Raw genomic sequence first — 12,693 nt, 5'->3', positions numbered from 1 at the left:
TGTCACTTTATTTTCATTGAGGAAAATATAACATTTAAAAAAATCCAGATTGAATAAGAAACACTTTCAAACATAAATTAAGAAGAAACTTTTAAACTGCACATTTCTTGCAGCAAGGGCAGCTCTTCCATAAAACACATTCTTACAGATTTACAAAAGCAGTCTGACAGGACAGTTCAAAAGCTTTCAAGTCTTGTCTTTTTTTATTTCTGGCATTCACTAAAAAAAAACTCACCAAAAAAAATTCCTTTGAACCCACCATCTGCTTGGTTCCATTGAGGGCCCAAGGTAAAGTGCTCAGTAGCAGGACTGGCAGTGTCAGATACAAACTTGGACTTTTCCTATTCCAGTATATTTTTGATGGTTCTTGAGGTATACTCTACCTAAAAAAAAATACTCCAGTTTTTCTTCTATGTTCACCATCCCTTTGGTCACATGAAGTTATTCTGTCAGGTTGATCCCCCCCCCCCGCAATAAAATATTATTTTGCAATCATAGAATGGTTGGAAGGGACCTTAAAGATCATCTTGTTCCAATCCCCCTGCCAAGGGCAGGGATACATTCCATGAGACCAGGGTGATCAGGGCTCCATCCAACCTGGCCTTACATGTAAGTTTTATGGTTTTCTTCCAAAATCATAGCTTGGGTTAAAACATGCACGTGTTCTTCACCTGTATTTTTGAAGAACTGAGGTACATGATAATTTGCTGTACAATGCTCCTTCTAAAAATGTGGGAAGACCAAATATTCAGAGTGTTCATGATTAAGAGGTATTTTTCACAAAGAAGTCGTTACAGGCCTGGCAGTTGGTACCAGTGAAAAACAGCTGGGCTAAGAGCATCTTGTTATTCCATTTAAAACTGACAAGAGCAAGAGATGAGGCATTCTCCTTGGCTTCCTGATGTTTCTTGAAAAGACAGTGTCAGAATTCCACACTACCTTTTCATCACAGTTGTAAAGGAAACCTATAAGAAAATGTGCAATACAGAGAAAAAAGCTATTTCATCAGGGGTTTTTTTGTAAAGAAGGAATTCAAGTGAATCAGAGAGAAAAAAAATTTAGAAACTAAGGTCAAAATGCAAGCTTTTCATCTGAAACGTCCTTTAAAAAATCAAAACCTTTAAAACTCGTAAATCCCATCACTTCAGTAACTAGAGAACATACTCAAACTTTTAGAAAAATACACTGACATCCAGCTCTGCTGTTGTTACACATCTTTTAGAAATCACTAGCCCAAAGCAAGGCAAACTGCCTGGAACCCTCAGGAGCTAAACCCCTGAAAGTTTTAAGTCCCGTCTTTAGAAATGCCCAGATTGTTGAAGGTTAAATTCAGACATTAATTTCTCCCCCTGATAAGAAAAATATTACTGCAATTTCCAGATTCTTGAAGCTGCCCTGAAAAATCTAAATGGTTTGTTTCTTTGATTCTGTTTCAATAAATAATATAAAGAAACATAAGTTTGAATAGATTCCTTTTGATATAATGGCCTTGCAATATTTTGTTCTCAAAACAATGGTAACAAAGGCCCTTCATTACACAGTTCAGCTCCTAAAAATTAAAGTAACAGGAACCATATGGAAAGTACACACAGGCCTGTGCCCACTTTGTGAAGCACACAAAATCCATACAGTTTGTGTGGTTTTAAGAAAAAAATGTAATCACTGGTCAACATGATCCACATTCAGAAAACGAGTAAGCTAATTCTAAATTTGGTTGAAGAATTTTTCCTACAATTTTTGTTTTGTTCAAACTTCAAAGGGAAAGACCCAAGTATCTAGATGGTCTGGTTGCATCTAATAAGCAGGGTGTTATCAAGGACATGTTTTGATCCACTAACCAAATCATGTTCAAGCCACTGTTAAAATAATACTTTATTTTTTAATTAAAAACATTTGAACCAAAGTTCTCCTCTGCACCCAATAAAAACACCATAAGTATTAGTTACTCAGTATTCACATCCAACCCTTTGATACTACATGCCTATCTGATCAAGCAAAACAAAACCAGAACCTGAAACAGTTGTCATTAACTTGATCAAAAGAACTTGCACTCCGGGAGGGATTATAATGGTGGGATGCTGTATGGGCTGACTGTAGGGAAACAAATAAAACCTAATCTTCTCATTTTCCTGTGCTTTCCAAAGCCTTTACAACACTATAACATCATTAGAATTTCAGAATCGCAATACAGAGGATACCAAATATCAAAACTAATCAGAGGAGGAAGGATATAATATATAGTTAAAACAAGCAGATCTGTGGTGACACCAAGAATGAATGCACCAAAATATATCACTTACCTCCTGTAATACTTGTCCAAGTGTCTCCTGGCTGTGAATGCGCTTCCTGTTGAAAACCCAAACCACACTTATTTCTGCACAAAGCATTGGGAATCTTGCAAATATCAAGTATTTATCAAGAGAAGTTATATCAGACTTTGTTCCACATCCTTTCCCTTAGCAAATCTTTCTGCAACTCTATTGAGTCTTACTGCAGTCTTATGGAATTTACAATTCTGATTCAGAGCTGTTGTTATTCACATCATAGTCAGGAACTACCTGGAATAAGGCCGGCTACTCATTGCATTTTCTCAAAAACACCTCTGAATTTTAAAAGGCATTGGTAACTTTCAGCCTAAATCCTAACACTGATGATTAATTAATTACTTAAGTAATTAATTACTTAAGTGTCATCTCCTCCAGCAAGAGACATCTGATAGTCAACAAGTGATACAAGAAGATTTAACAAATGCTACCTTCTTTAGTCAATCTTCCAACATAAACAAAGTAGTAAGCAGTGCAGGCAAACAACAAAAATACAAAGACTTCACAAAAAGTTTCCATCAAGAGAACATGTTACTGCCTGTTGAAAATATGCAGCCATTTCCATGCATCCTGTAATACATGCACTAAAAAGACTAGAAAAGCAAATAAAAGGCAACATAATTTTACCTGTCTATTTTGGTTGCTATGACCACTGTAAAACTGCCTTCTGTATTGGGCAAATATGTAGAAGGTATAATGACATAACTTCCTGCAGGAAGCCTGCAAAGTCTGCTGACTTCCTGGGAATAGCAGTGAGGAACACAGCTCACCAGTGGCTCCAAGTGTACAAAAGAAGTAGTTTGTGGTTTCCAACTGCTGTCAGGCACCTGCAAAAAAGAATGCAAACATGCCTACTGTTTCATCTGTTTCAGTCTCAAAAAGTTTCATTCCTAGGACACCACAGTGTGATATGGTCCATCTTTATTCCAAATACTCACTCTGCTGTACAGAGCTAGAGAGAAGAAGAATGGAAAAGCTTGCAGAAAACCCAGATGGCAGTACTAAGAACAGATGAATCATTCCTAGCCTGTTTGTAAACAATGCATAGAACCCACAACTCACACAGCTCTGTTTTCTAACCTCACTCTTCCCTGCTGCAGCCTAAAGCACTTGTTTTCTGCCTCAAGGATCTGCTGAACAGACTGTGTCCTTCCTATATCTAGTAGTCGTTCCTGTACTAAAAAGTCATACTAGACTTCATCTCAGTCTCCTCTAGGAATGTACAAAATGCCAATCTTTCTTCACATATTGTGTACTTCAAGTTTTATGATTACTTCTGGTGCCCAACTCCAGACTTTTCACTTAAACAACACCTTTTTTTGAAGCATGTTTTCTAAAAATAAAGCTACCTTTCTCTGCAAAATAGGTACTTAAGCAGAAGCTTCTCTGGTTACATTTATGCAGTTGAACACTGGCACACACATGTTGAATCTGTAGCTATCCATATCAAATCAAATCCTGTTTTGTTTCTGATCACCTGCTCAAGATATCACAGTCCCTTTGATCCAATATCATTTGCCTACAGACATTTAATTATTAGACACAGAGAAAGTAAGTTTTTGTGATGAATTACTAAAAAGTCTGTTCCTCAATTACTAGGGCACAAAGAATTCTTTGCAAATCCTCAAAAGAGTTCATCATTGCTAAAACTAATTAAGAACCTTGTAAGAATTCAGTGGAACCAATTATCTGGTTACTATGCTATATAACTACCTATGTTATTCCATATCTTTCATAGGCATTACTTCCCAGAGTCAGCCTGTGTTTCTCCCAGAAGCAGCAAGACCCTTGCAAACTGCAAGGAGCCCTGTGCTGCCAGGCTAACCTTCACCCTTGGCAAACAAGCAATCAAACTGACCAGAAGCCTTACCTGGAAAATATGGAAACCTATAGGACAACACTTGCTGTCCAGGCAGTGCTGACGGAGGGTGACTTTCACACTGCTTTTCTCTGGTCCTGCAGGAATGGAGAGGGGAAAGCAGGGATTGGTATGGAAGGAGGGGAAGTTCCTGCTACCTCCGGCATTTAGCCCATTCTTCCAGCATCCATGCAGCTGCACTGTCTCCCATTCACCAGCTGGGAGTTCTTCACAGAGGGCAGCATCCATGGGTGGTGGCTTTAGCTCACTATCAAACGTAAGAGAGAAAAGAAACAAAAATGTATAAAACACATACTACCAGAATATAAGCAAGTCTGACCAGCTTTTAAACAGCTGCCAACACTACATTTTGCCTCTGCATATAGCATTAAGCTGCAGTTTAGAGTGAAGATGCTACTTCTTGTTAGTATTTTAACAAGAGGTAGTAGCAGCTTCATGACAAAAATAAGGAACTGGGAAACTTGCATGAATTCAAAGACAATACAATGCTGTTATACAGCACTCTGCACAGTTCTTCAAAATATTTTGAACATTCCCACTTACTGCTACACTTGTATTTATGTCAACAAATTTAAGAAACGTTCTGGTTTGTTTTAAACCTACCTGAGAGAGATCCTTCCCGTTGAAAATACGCGAAGCAAGAAATTCCCTACTGCATCTTTCAGAAAAGTGCTGGGAACAACAAGATAAAAGCCAGGTGAAAGGTCACAGCACACATGGACTTCTCTATCGTAGGAATGGCAGACAGTACCTACAACTGGAGGAGCAGAGAGGGTCTTTGGAAGGTTAAATCGTTTCTTCTCCACCTAGAATAGATGCATAATGATGTGTGGTGGTTTAGGAAAAATGAGTAGCTTGTAAAAAAACTAAAAACCATAAAATATTGTTTTAAATATTTTTAAACATGCATAAGTTTACAAATAAAACAAAGGCAAAAGTATCAGCAGATGACCTGAACATCAAAGAGAAGTAGGAAGAGTTAATATTCAGGAGTAAATTTAGGAATGGCTTCAAGTAATCAGCCCAAAATGTCATGCACTAGTTTGGAACAATCCCAAGTGCTCAGTGACAAGAAGAAAGTACTAGTCCAGTAATAGTTTGTTTAGACAGTAACTGTGAGATAAACAGAACCATTCCAGCATAAACCAGAGACAGAAAATTTGTCACCAGTTGAATCATATCACTGGCATAGGAAATTAATGACTTTACTCAAATATTTCAGTAATGCTTTTAAACTTCCATTTGCAAAGAGAAAAATGTCACTTTTGTATTACCTTCCAGACATGTAATCCCACAGCCTGGTAATTCTTCCCCTGTATGCCCTCAGTCAAAGATGGATTTTCCTCTGCTAGGCGGGTTGGATGTTGAATCCTTCCAGCCCAGTCAGTGCTGTATTTCCTGTGTTTCTGCAGCAGAGCAATGCACACCTCACTCGACTCCCAGACCCTCAGCCAGAACTTGGGGTTGGTGGGGAAGCTGCTGTTGTTGCGGCAGCCACCTGCAGACTGGCCTCTCACCCAGGATCCAAAGAGATTCTGAGAGTGATACAACACTTTCTCTAACAAAATAAGAAAAACATTGTGAGGATTTCAGACATGGGAAGCTGCTTAATTTTATACAACAGATATATGGCAGAGATTCCCCAGCCCAAGAAAACATGCTGTAATAGCCTTCCCCAAAGCAGAAATTCATGACCAAGATTTTGAGAGGCATAAAAATCAATGTCACAGTTGGTAATGACAGACTGATGACATAATTTTTACAAGAAACTGTTACTAGAAATCTCAAGTATATATACCATTAAAAACAAAACATCACGGGGTTGTCCAGAATAACAGCCTTCTAGACAGATGACACTAATCTCTCAAGTAACTAGATTTCCTAGAAATATCAATGGTTTCTCAAAGATATTTAATTCCTCTTGTCCTTCTGTTTTTCAGTAGGGACAGAAAAGGCCAATGGATCTACAGAAGAGGGGAAAACTGAAAAAGAGAAATGATGGTCTAATTGTACCCAACTTATTATTTTATACTTATATTTGCAACTCAAATAAATTCTTCCCCTTGATATAATGTTGCTTGCATAAGAAAGATGCCTTTTCATATCATACCTGTATAGAGGCTCTGAAGTTGTCCTTCCTCATTGACTGGAAAGCCCACAGTAATCTCATCAAATTCCCTGAAAAATTCCTCTTCATCAACCCAGAATTCTCCTTCTTGGATCTGTGAGAGGAGTTCTGAAGCAATTACTGGATCTAGCTGGTTCCATCCTTGACCACTGCACATAAGACAGAAGTTAACATTCAGCTCTTTGCCCAGCAGAATTCAAGAACAATGTTCTACTAAATATCTCATGAAGCAGGACAGCAAGAAGAGATTTCTTCATTGTATTGTGGAATAATTGCATTGAAAATTTCTCTGCACATTGCTGGACAGGGAGAGGGATCATAGGAAACAGAAGTCATAACTTATCAAACAAAACCTAGAAACGACCTAATACTACACTGGATGCAGAACAGACTTCTGGGTGAAATAGGTGTTTTGTTTACAACAGCTACTACAGTAAGAAATCTGAGAGCAAAATAAACAGTTTTAACTGTTGTTTAAACAGGAGGCAAAAATGTAAAACAAGTTGCACTGTCATTGTTCTGAAAGAATTTTAATGCTTTACAACAAAAACGGCCATTTGTATTAAGCAACTGACTACCCCCATGAATCTGCTTGCCAAGTCTTGATAAACCAAAAATTTTAGCGCCTCATTATTTAGCGCTCATTAAAAACTAGTAGTTTCAACATTTTCGATTGTTTCACTAGCAAAAAAGAACAGTTCTGCACTTGAATAAAACAGGGTTTTAAGGCCATCCAATGAAATTCCATCCTCTTGCAACTATATGGCAACTTACTCTTTGACAAAGAAACTACAAGAGACCAAGTGTATAACCAAAACACTCTCAAAAGAAAAATTATCAGCTGAAGTCTCAATAAATGCAATTAAATTATCTTTCTAACTCAAGGAAGAAAAATATTTCTACAAAAATGTTCATGAACATCACCATATTGTTAACATATTTTAGTGCTGAACGCTTGGTGCTTAGGTCAAGAATTGCATGTTCTTTTGTATAGTCAAAACATGCTAACATTTTCCAAAATAAGCAAGTAGGGTCTGCCCTTTCATTCTTCTTACTTTTCTATTTCAGCTGCTACACATATTTCTGAAAATCCTTTAAAACAGTTCTCTTATTTATTTCTACTTTATATGGACTCAGATCCAGCTACTCCTACTTCAATCTACAGAAATGTGATCACACAAGCAACAAGCATAAGCATCCTTCCTTCTGCTATAGTTTTATAATTGCTTTTTTGCTTGTTTTCTGCAGCTGAGCCAGGAACAAATGAGGAGAGGCAAGTAAAGCTGAATGACTGCAAGAAACAAACATGATCAAAGATACTTGGATCAATGGCAGAACAACAGAGACGCACCAAAATCAGAAACAGAAAGGCAACACCTTCAGTTTGTCTCTATAAAAAGATACGATGATTTGATAAACAAAAAAGTTATTAAAAAAATTAGATTGCAAGAACTAGGAGATCAAATTTACTAGACTCAGAAGCAATGAGCTGTGTAAACTCCCAGCTCTCTAAAGAATTGCACACACACTGAAGCCTATTCTCCTCTGCTAGAGACTATTAGCAGTGTTTGCCTATGCAATACATAGATAAGTGGTTTTCTATAAATGGTTTTCCAAATGAACATAAAACTGCTCACCCCTCACACCAAGGCCCTTTCCAGCACCGCCTCCCCCAAGGATTTCGTATTCGTAGCAGGAAGATTTCCTTGCCTGACACTTCAGAGAGATTCAATGTGTCTATCACAATAAAGGCATGAAATTCTCCCAGTTCACTTGCACCTGAATAGAAAAAAAAATACCATTTGAAAATAAAAAAAGAATCTGTTCCATATTTTACAATAACATTAGTGAAAGAAGGCAATTTTGCAATAAAATGAAATTGGTTTTAAATCTGTATTAGATCAGCACAAAGAAACCCCAAACAGTTCATTTTAGTGACTATAAAGAAACAAAGCAACATTGCAAAGTGTATTAACTTGCTCCTTAATCTCAAGTCCCTACAAATTCACTGTGCTAAAATCAATTGAGGTTTTCAAGGTTGTTTTTGAGATGCTTTTTCAAGGGAGTGCCTTCGGGGGAGGATGCATTTGTTTTTGAGAACTGACCATATTAGCATCTAATATAAAATGCACTCCTCCAAAGCAGCCCCCATCCTGATCTCAGTAGCATCATTAAATCTTCATTTATCCAAACATTTCAAATTGTGCCATGAAACTGGCATGGTACTAGAATCAGCACTTGTATTTGCTGGCTGCCTTGTGCTTTGAAGCCTGTTAATAGAGACATTTACTATCACCTTGTCTGGAGTTGAGGACTGAACAGCTTATTACACACTGTTCCTTCAGATTCATCAATCTTCTAAACATGGCCTTCTCCAAAACCATGCCAGTCTTCCCTTTCTCCACATTTTTTCCAGGGCCTTTCAGGGTCCATCTTTCAGCAATTCCTCCAGTCAGATCAACCAAAGCATCTGCCACTTGTCCTGCCCACAACTGCTCATAAGATCCATGCACTCTAAAAAATTTAAACAAAAAAATTAGAAAAAGCATGAAGAAAAAGTTTTTACACACAGCAAAACAAAAGAAACACGGTTCCTACACACTTGCAACCCCACTCTATATCACAGTAATGACTGTGCCCAACCTCATGACCCAAAGTAGGCAAGAGAAAGCACATACTGTCTTATTTATATAGAACACAACATCTAAAGAATATTTAAGCCATTGGATATTCCATTGCTTGATGGGAAGTTTCTTACATTCTATTAAAAAACTGCTGTTGTCTAGTACTAGTCATTTGTACTCTATTATCTATGCTCTACATTATCTTTTGTGATATACTAACTGCATTGTGTATAAGTAAAAATATTTCTTCCTCTTCAATTACTCTTTATTCACTCTGCACAAGTAACTAGAGCAGCACTTCCCTCAACTACCTAAGCAAAGCAAGAGACTGTCCCACCTGATGTAGCAGATGCAAAAATATAGCAGAAGAAGTCAAGACTAAAATAGAATTTTAAGACTGAAGAATAAGAGCTCTGCAGACAACAAATATTACATTTCAAACCTACAGAGAAGTTTTAACACGGCATTAGTGCTTCACAGCTTCTGCTCAATCTACAGTGAAATTACTACATAATTGAAGTCTGCCTCTGCCCTCTGCTGGCAACCACAAAATCTTCTGTTCAGATTCTTTGGGACATTAGATGTTTATCTTATCAGTGCATTTTCTCTCCAAATTGCTTTGTCTGTCTTGACAAGTTTTCTGCTGATGTGCTATAAATCACTAAATAGCTGCATTTTCTTTCTAAAAGAGTAAACTAACAAGTTATACAAAAGAGCAGTGAAGCTCACACAACCAAAGCTTCAACTAGCACAAACTCACTAAATATTGTTGTTTTCTATGAAAACATCTGCATGCTTTCTGCTTTTCATTGAGCTCTCATCTTCCCTAGCAAAACATCTTCCTCTAATAAATTAGATAACTAATAGACAGAGACTTAACAAACATCATTTGAATCCTGGAAATTCGTTGCAGCTTACTTTTCACCAGAATTACCTCCCTAAGACTATCTTACTTGAGATGCAACTGGAAGAACATCTTACAGACCTACAGTTTAAAGAGTAACTTCTGCACAAGCCAGGATGGCACCACCAGCACCCACAATGATCAGATCTGTACCCAAAGCAGCTGGGTAAAATAAGCAAGCAGAAGAAATACACCAACATTGTAGTTCTATTTCCATCAATAGCAGCGTTCACATACTTTGCATAAGCTTTTTCCAGTAGTGGAAGCCAAAACAAATCCTCTGTCTGACACTGGGAAAAGCAGAGTTTGCCCCCAAGGCAAGGCAGGCGATCATCAATGGTCACTTCTACCCAGTGGCCAAACTGCCAGACCCGGCACGTGAAGCAGCCTTGATAGGACTCGTCTGTCCAGCTGGGCTGACCTGGAGGGATCACCTGCAGGGCAAAAGCCAAAACCAAGGCAAACAATGAATTAATGAATTGCAATTTTTGTAAACAAAACTAGTTCAAAATATACTGAATTTGTATCAGGCATTTGTAACAAACACAGAAAAAAAATATGATAACAAATACAGTGAATCTGAGCACAATGAAGGCAACACGCACATGGCAGCTTGGGACTGCAGAGCAATACACAAATGTCAATTAGGTGAAGAAAACTTCTCTCACAGGAAACTTCTCCATACCTTGTTCAGTAAGTATTTGCTCTTCTGCAAAGCTACACAGGCACACAGGAACCAACAGTCTCCCAAAATTCCTTGTTTCACTTGCACATCCTGCAGATTGTTTGAAAATAACCGAGGAGAGGAACATATGTCCTAAAATGAAAGAAGAGAAGTTAAAGCCAAACCTTGCATGACATTCTAAGGAACTCTGTGTTTCAGGGACTGGGAAGGTTTCAGAGATCTCTCATAAAATAAGGGAATTTTTACGTCTAGAAAACTTCCCTTTCATACACAGACTAAGTAAGAAGTAAGAAAGAAACGGCTTGTGGCAGTATTTTGCAGGTACTTCATGAATGTAAACCTAGTTCCCACATGAATTTTAGCACACAACTGTGACCATCAGGTGCAACCTTACCAAAAGGAGTAACAAGTGAAAGACAACATAATTCATCAGCTGCTTGCTAGACCTATGATCAGCTGTGACAGGGCTGATGCTATCCATATTAAACTGCACATCCCAAGTTACAAAATTCTCAAAATTAGAACAAGGGGAAAACCTTTCCTAGGGCACAGAAAAATACATTAATTGGTAGCACAAGAGGAAATTTCAAATGCAAAATCCCAAACACTCAATCTGATCTGAAAGTGAGTTTGTGAAATGGTTCTCCTTACATATAAATACTTCAAGATATGGAAGTTAACTTATCAGTCCTCAGCAGCAATCAAGGTGTAAAGTACAAAAGCAGGAAGCTGCACACTTGACTCCATGAAATCACTTGCCAATTACACCTGATAAGCAGCAGTTCTGCCAGTCCTACAGACAGCCCCAGACACTGGGGGAAAAAATACAACTCAAGACAACATGCTTTTTTCCTCCATTACATTTTTATAGCCTTTTTTCCCTTCTACACAAAGGCAGTATCATAAATACTTCACCTTAAATGGGTGTACTGCACAAATGCATTCTAGTGCTTTTAGCTCTAATACAGCTTGCTCTGCAACCCAGCTATAAGTTTAAAAGCAATACAAGTCATGACAAGTTATAAACTTGAAAAGTTTCCTTTCCTGTTATCAAAGAAAGCAACCACAAAAAAAAGGAATAGACTTCAAAGAAATTCTCAAATACAACTCCTTATTTTCAAGACCGTTATGCAATATATAAAAAAATTTGGGAATGACATAATACTGTATTCTAACTTGGTATGCATATAATTTACATAATGAAACATATTTATAATAAGATATCTGAATTTCTCCTACTGCCATGAAATTTAAAAACCCTACAAGAGGATTTAAATCAAGCCTACAAACAAGCTCCTAAACTAAAAATTGTAACTCATGTATTGTTAACACTGACAAACACTGGTTTTATCACTTCTGTATTTCCAAACAAATAAGCAGAAGCAGTCATTCAATGCTAACTTGCATTTACTACCTAAAAGCCAAATTCTGCTAAAATCAGCCTTTTATACCTTAAAACTCACCTTAGGTCTCAACCAAGATATCTCTCCTCTGAACTGGGCAAGCGGGGTACAATAATTAAAAAATATGGAGGTATCACTGGCCGGAAACGTGGGGTCTGTGTAAAGGTCTCTTGCCACCATTAACTGCTTTTTTTCTCCCAGCATTTTCAACACAGCCTTAAGCAGCTTTGCCGGCTATTCCTACGACTTTAAATCGCCAGGCACCAACCTGCAACAGAAACGAGTGTTACCGGGGCATCACAACAGGGAAACAAACAGGCATGGCGGATTTATTTAGGGATGGACAGCCTCCCGCTGGAACACGGAGCACCTGGAACCACCACAGCGCTGCTTCTTGCAGCACCTGATGCCACCCTGCACCGCCCAGCCTGAGAAGGGGGCCCCTGAGGAGACCTGCACCCGCTTAGGTCCCTTACCCCGCTCTGCGCACACCCTCCACACAAAGCTACCCCTCCCCACCCGTTTCCTCACACCCAGCCCGAACAGGGCCCCTCCTGCCCAGCAGCCCCCCGTCCCCGCAAGAGGCGCCGGCCCGGCCGCTCCCGCTCCCGCTCCCGGTCCCCCCCTCACCGCGGGGCGGCCCCGCCGCCATTGCCCGGGGCGGCCGTAACCCGGCAACGCCGGCACGCGCGGCCCCGCCCAGCCCGCGCATGACTGACGGCGCCGCCGGCCAATCAGCAGACGGT

At 38.9% G+C, this 12,693-nt stretch overlaps 1 protein-coding gene across 8 annotated transcripts; it reads right to left on the bottom strand.

Moving 5' to 3' along the window:
- Positions 1-181: 181 nt before the first annotated feature.
- On the bottom strand, positions 182-12,676 carry CAPN10 (calpain 10). 8 transcript variants are annotated; one of them, XR_010346162.1, is made up of 15 exons: positions 12,578-12,676; positions 12,008-12,215; positions 10,545-10,676; positions 10,097-10,293; positions 8,628-8,845; positions 7,969-8,110; positions 6,314-6,480; positions 5,478-5,761; positions 4,807-5,009; positions 4,195-4,450; positions 3,095-3,151; positions 2,952-2,991; positions 2,301-2,346; positions 940-965; positions 182-383 (listed from the first exon to the last, which is right to left on the bottom strand). XR_010346162.1 is itself a non-coding variant. In XM_064385494.1 (14 exons), exons 2-14 carry the CDS (start codon positions 12,149-12,151, stop codon positions 380-382), a joined length of 2,019 nt encoding a protein of 672 aa, XP_064241564.1. In that variant the 5' UTR covers positions 12,152-12,215; positions 12,578-12,676; the 3' UTR covers positions 182-379. The 8 variants fall into 8 exon arrangements, 5 of the variants coding, with proteins under 5 accessions (XP_064241564.1, XP_064241565.1, XP_064241567.1 ...); XR_010346161.1 differs by having other exon boundaries at positions 182-965; XM_064385494.1 differs by having other exon boundaries at positions 2,952-3,151.
- Positions 12,677-12,693: the final 17 nt, after the last annotated feature.

Source organism: Passer domesticus, chromosome 11, assembly GCF_036417665.1.
Source record: "Passer domesticus isolate bPasDom1 chromosome 11, bPasDom1.hap1, whole genome shotgun sequence".
In the NCBI taxonomy this organism is placed as follows: Eukaryota; Metazoa; Chordata; class Aves; order Passeriformes; family Passeridae; genus Passer; species Passer domesticus.
Note: the sequence above shows the minus strand (reverse complement) of the source record. Positions and strands in the feature narration are given on the sequence as shown.

Excerpts from the sequence above, each read along its gene's own strand:
- CAPN10 (XM_064385494.1), bottom strand. The coding sequence starts at position 12,151 with ATGCTGGGAGAAAAAAAGCAGTTAATGGTGGCAAGAGACCTTTACACA. Across the intron at positions 5,010-5,477 it reads TGGGATTACATGTCTGGAAG|GTGGAGAAGAAACGATTTAA; the intron begins GTAATACAAAAG and ends CATCTATTCTAG. Across the intron at positions 2,347-2,951 it reads ATAGCAACCAAAATAGACAG|GAAGCGCATTCACAGCCAGG; the intron begins GTAAAATTATGT and ends GGTTTTCAACAG.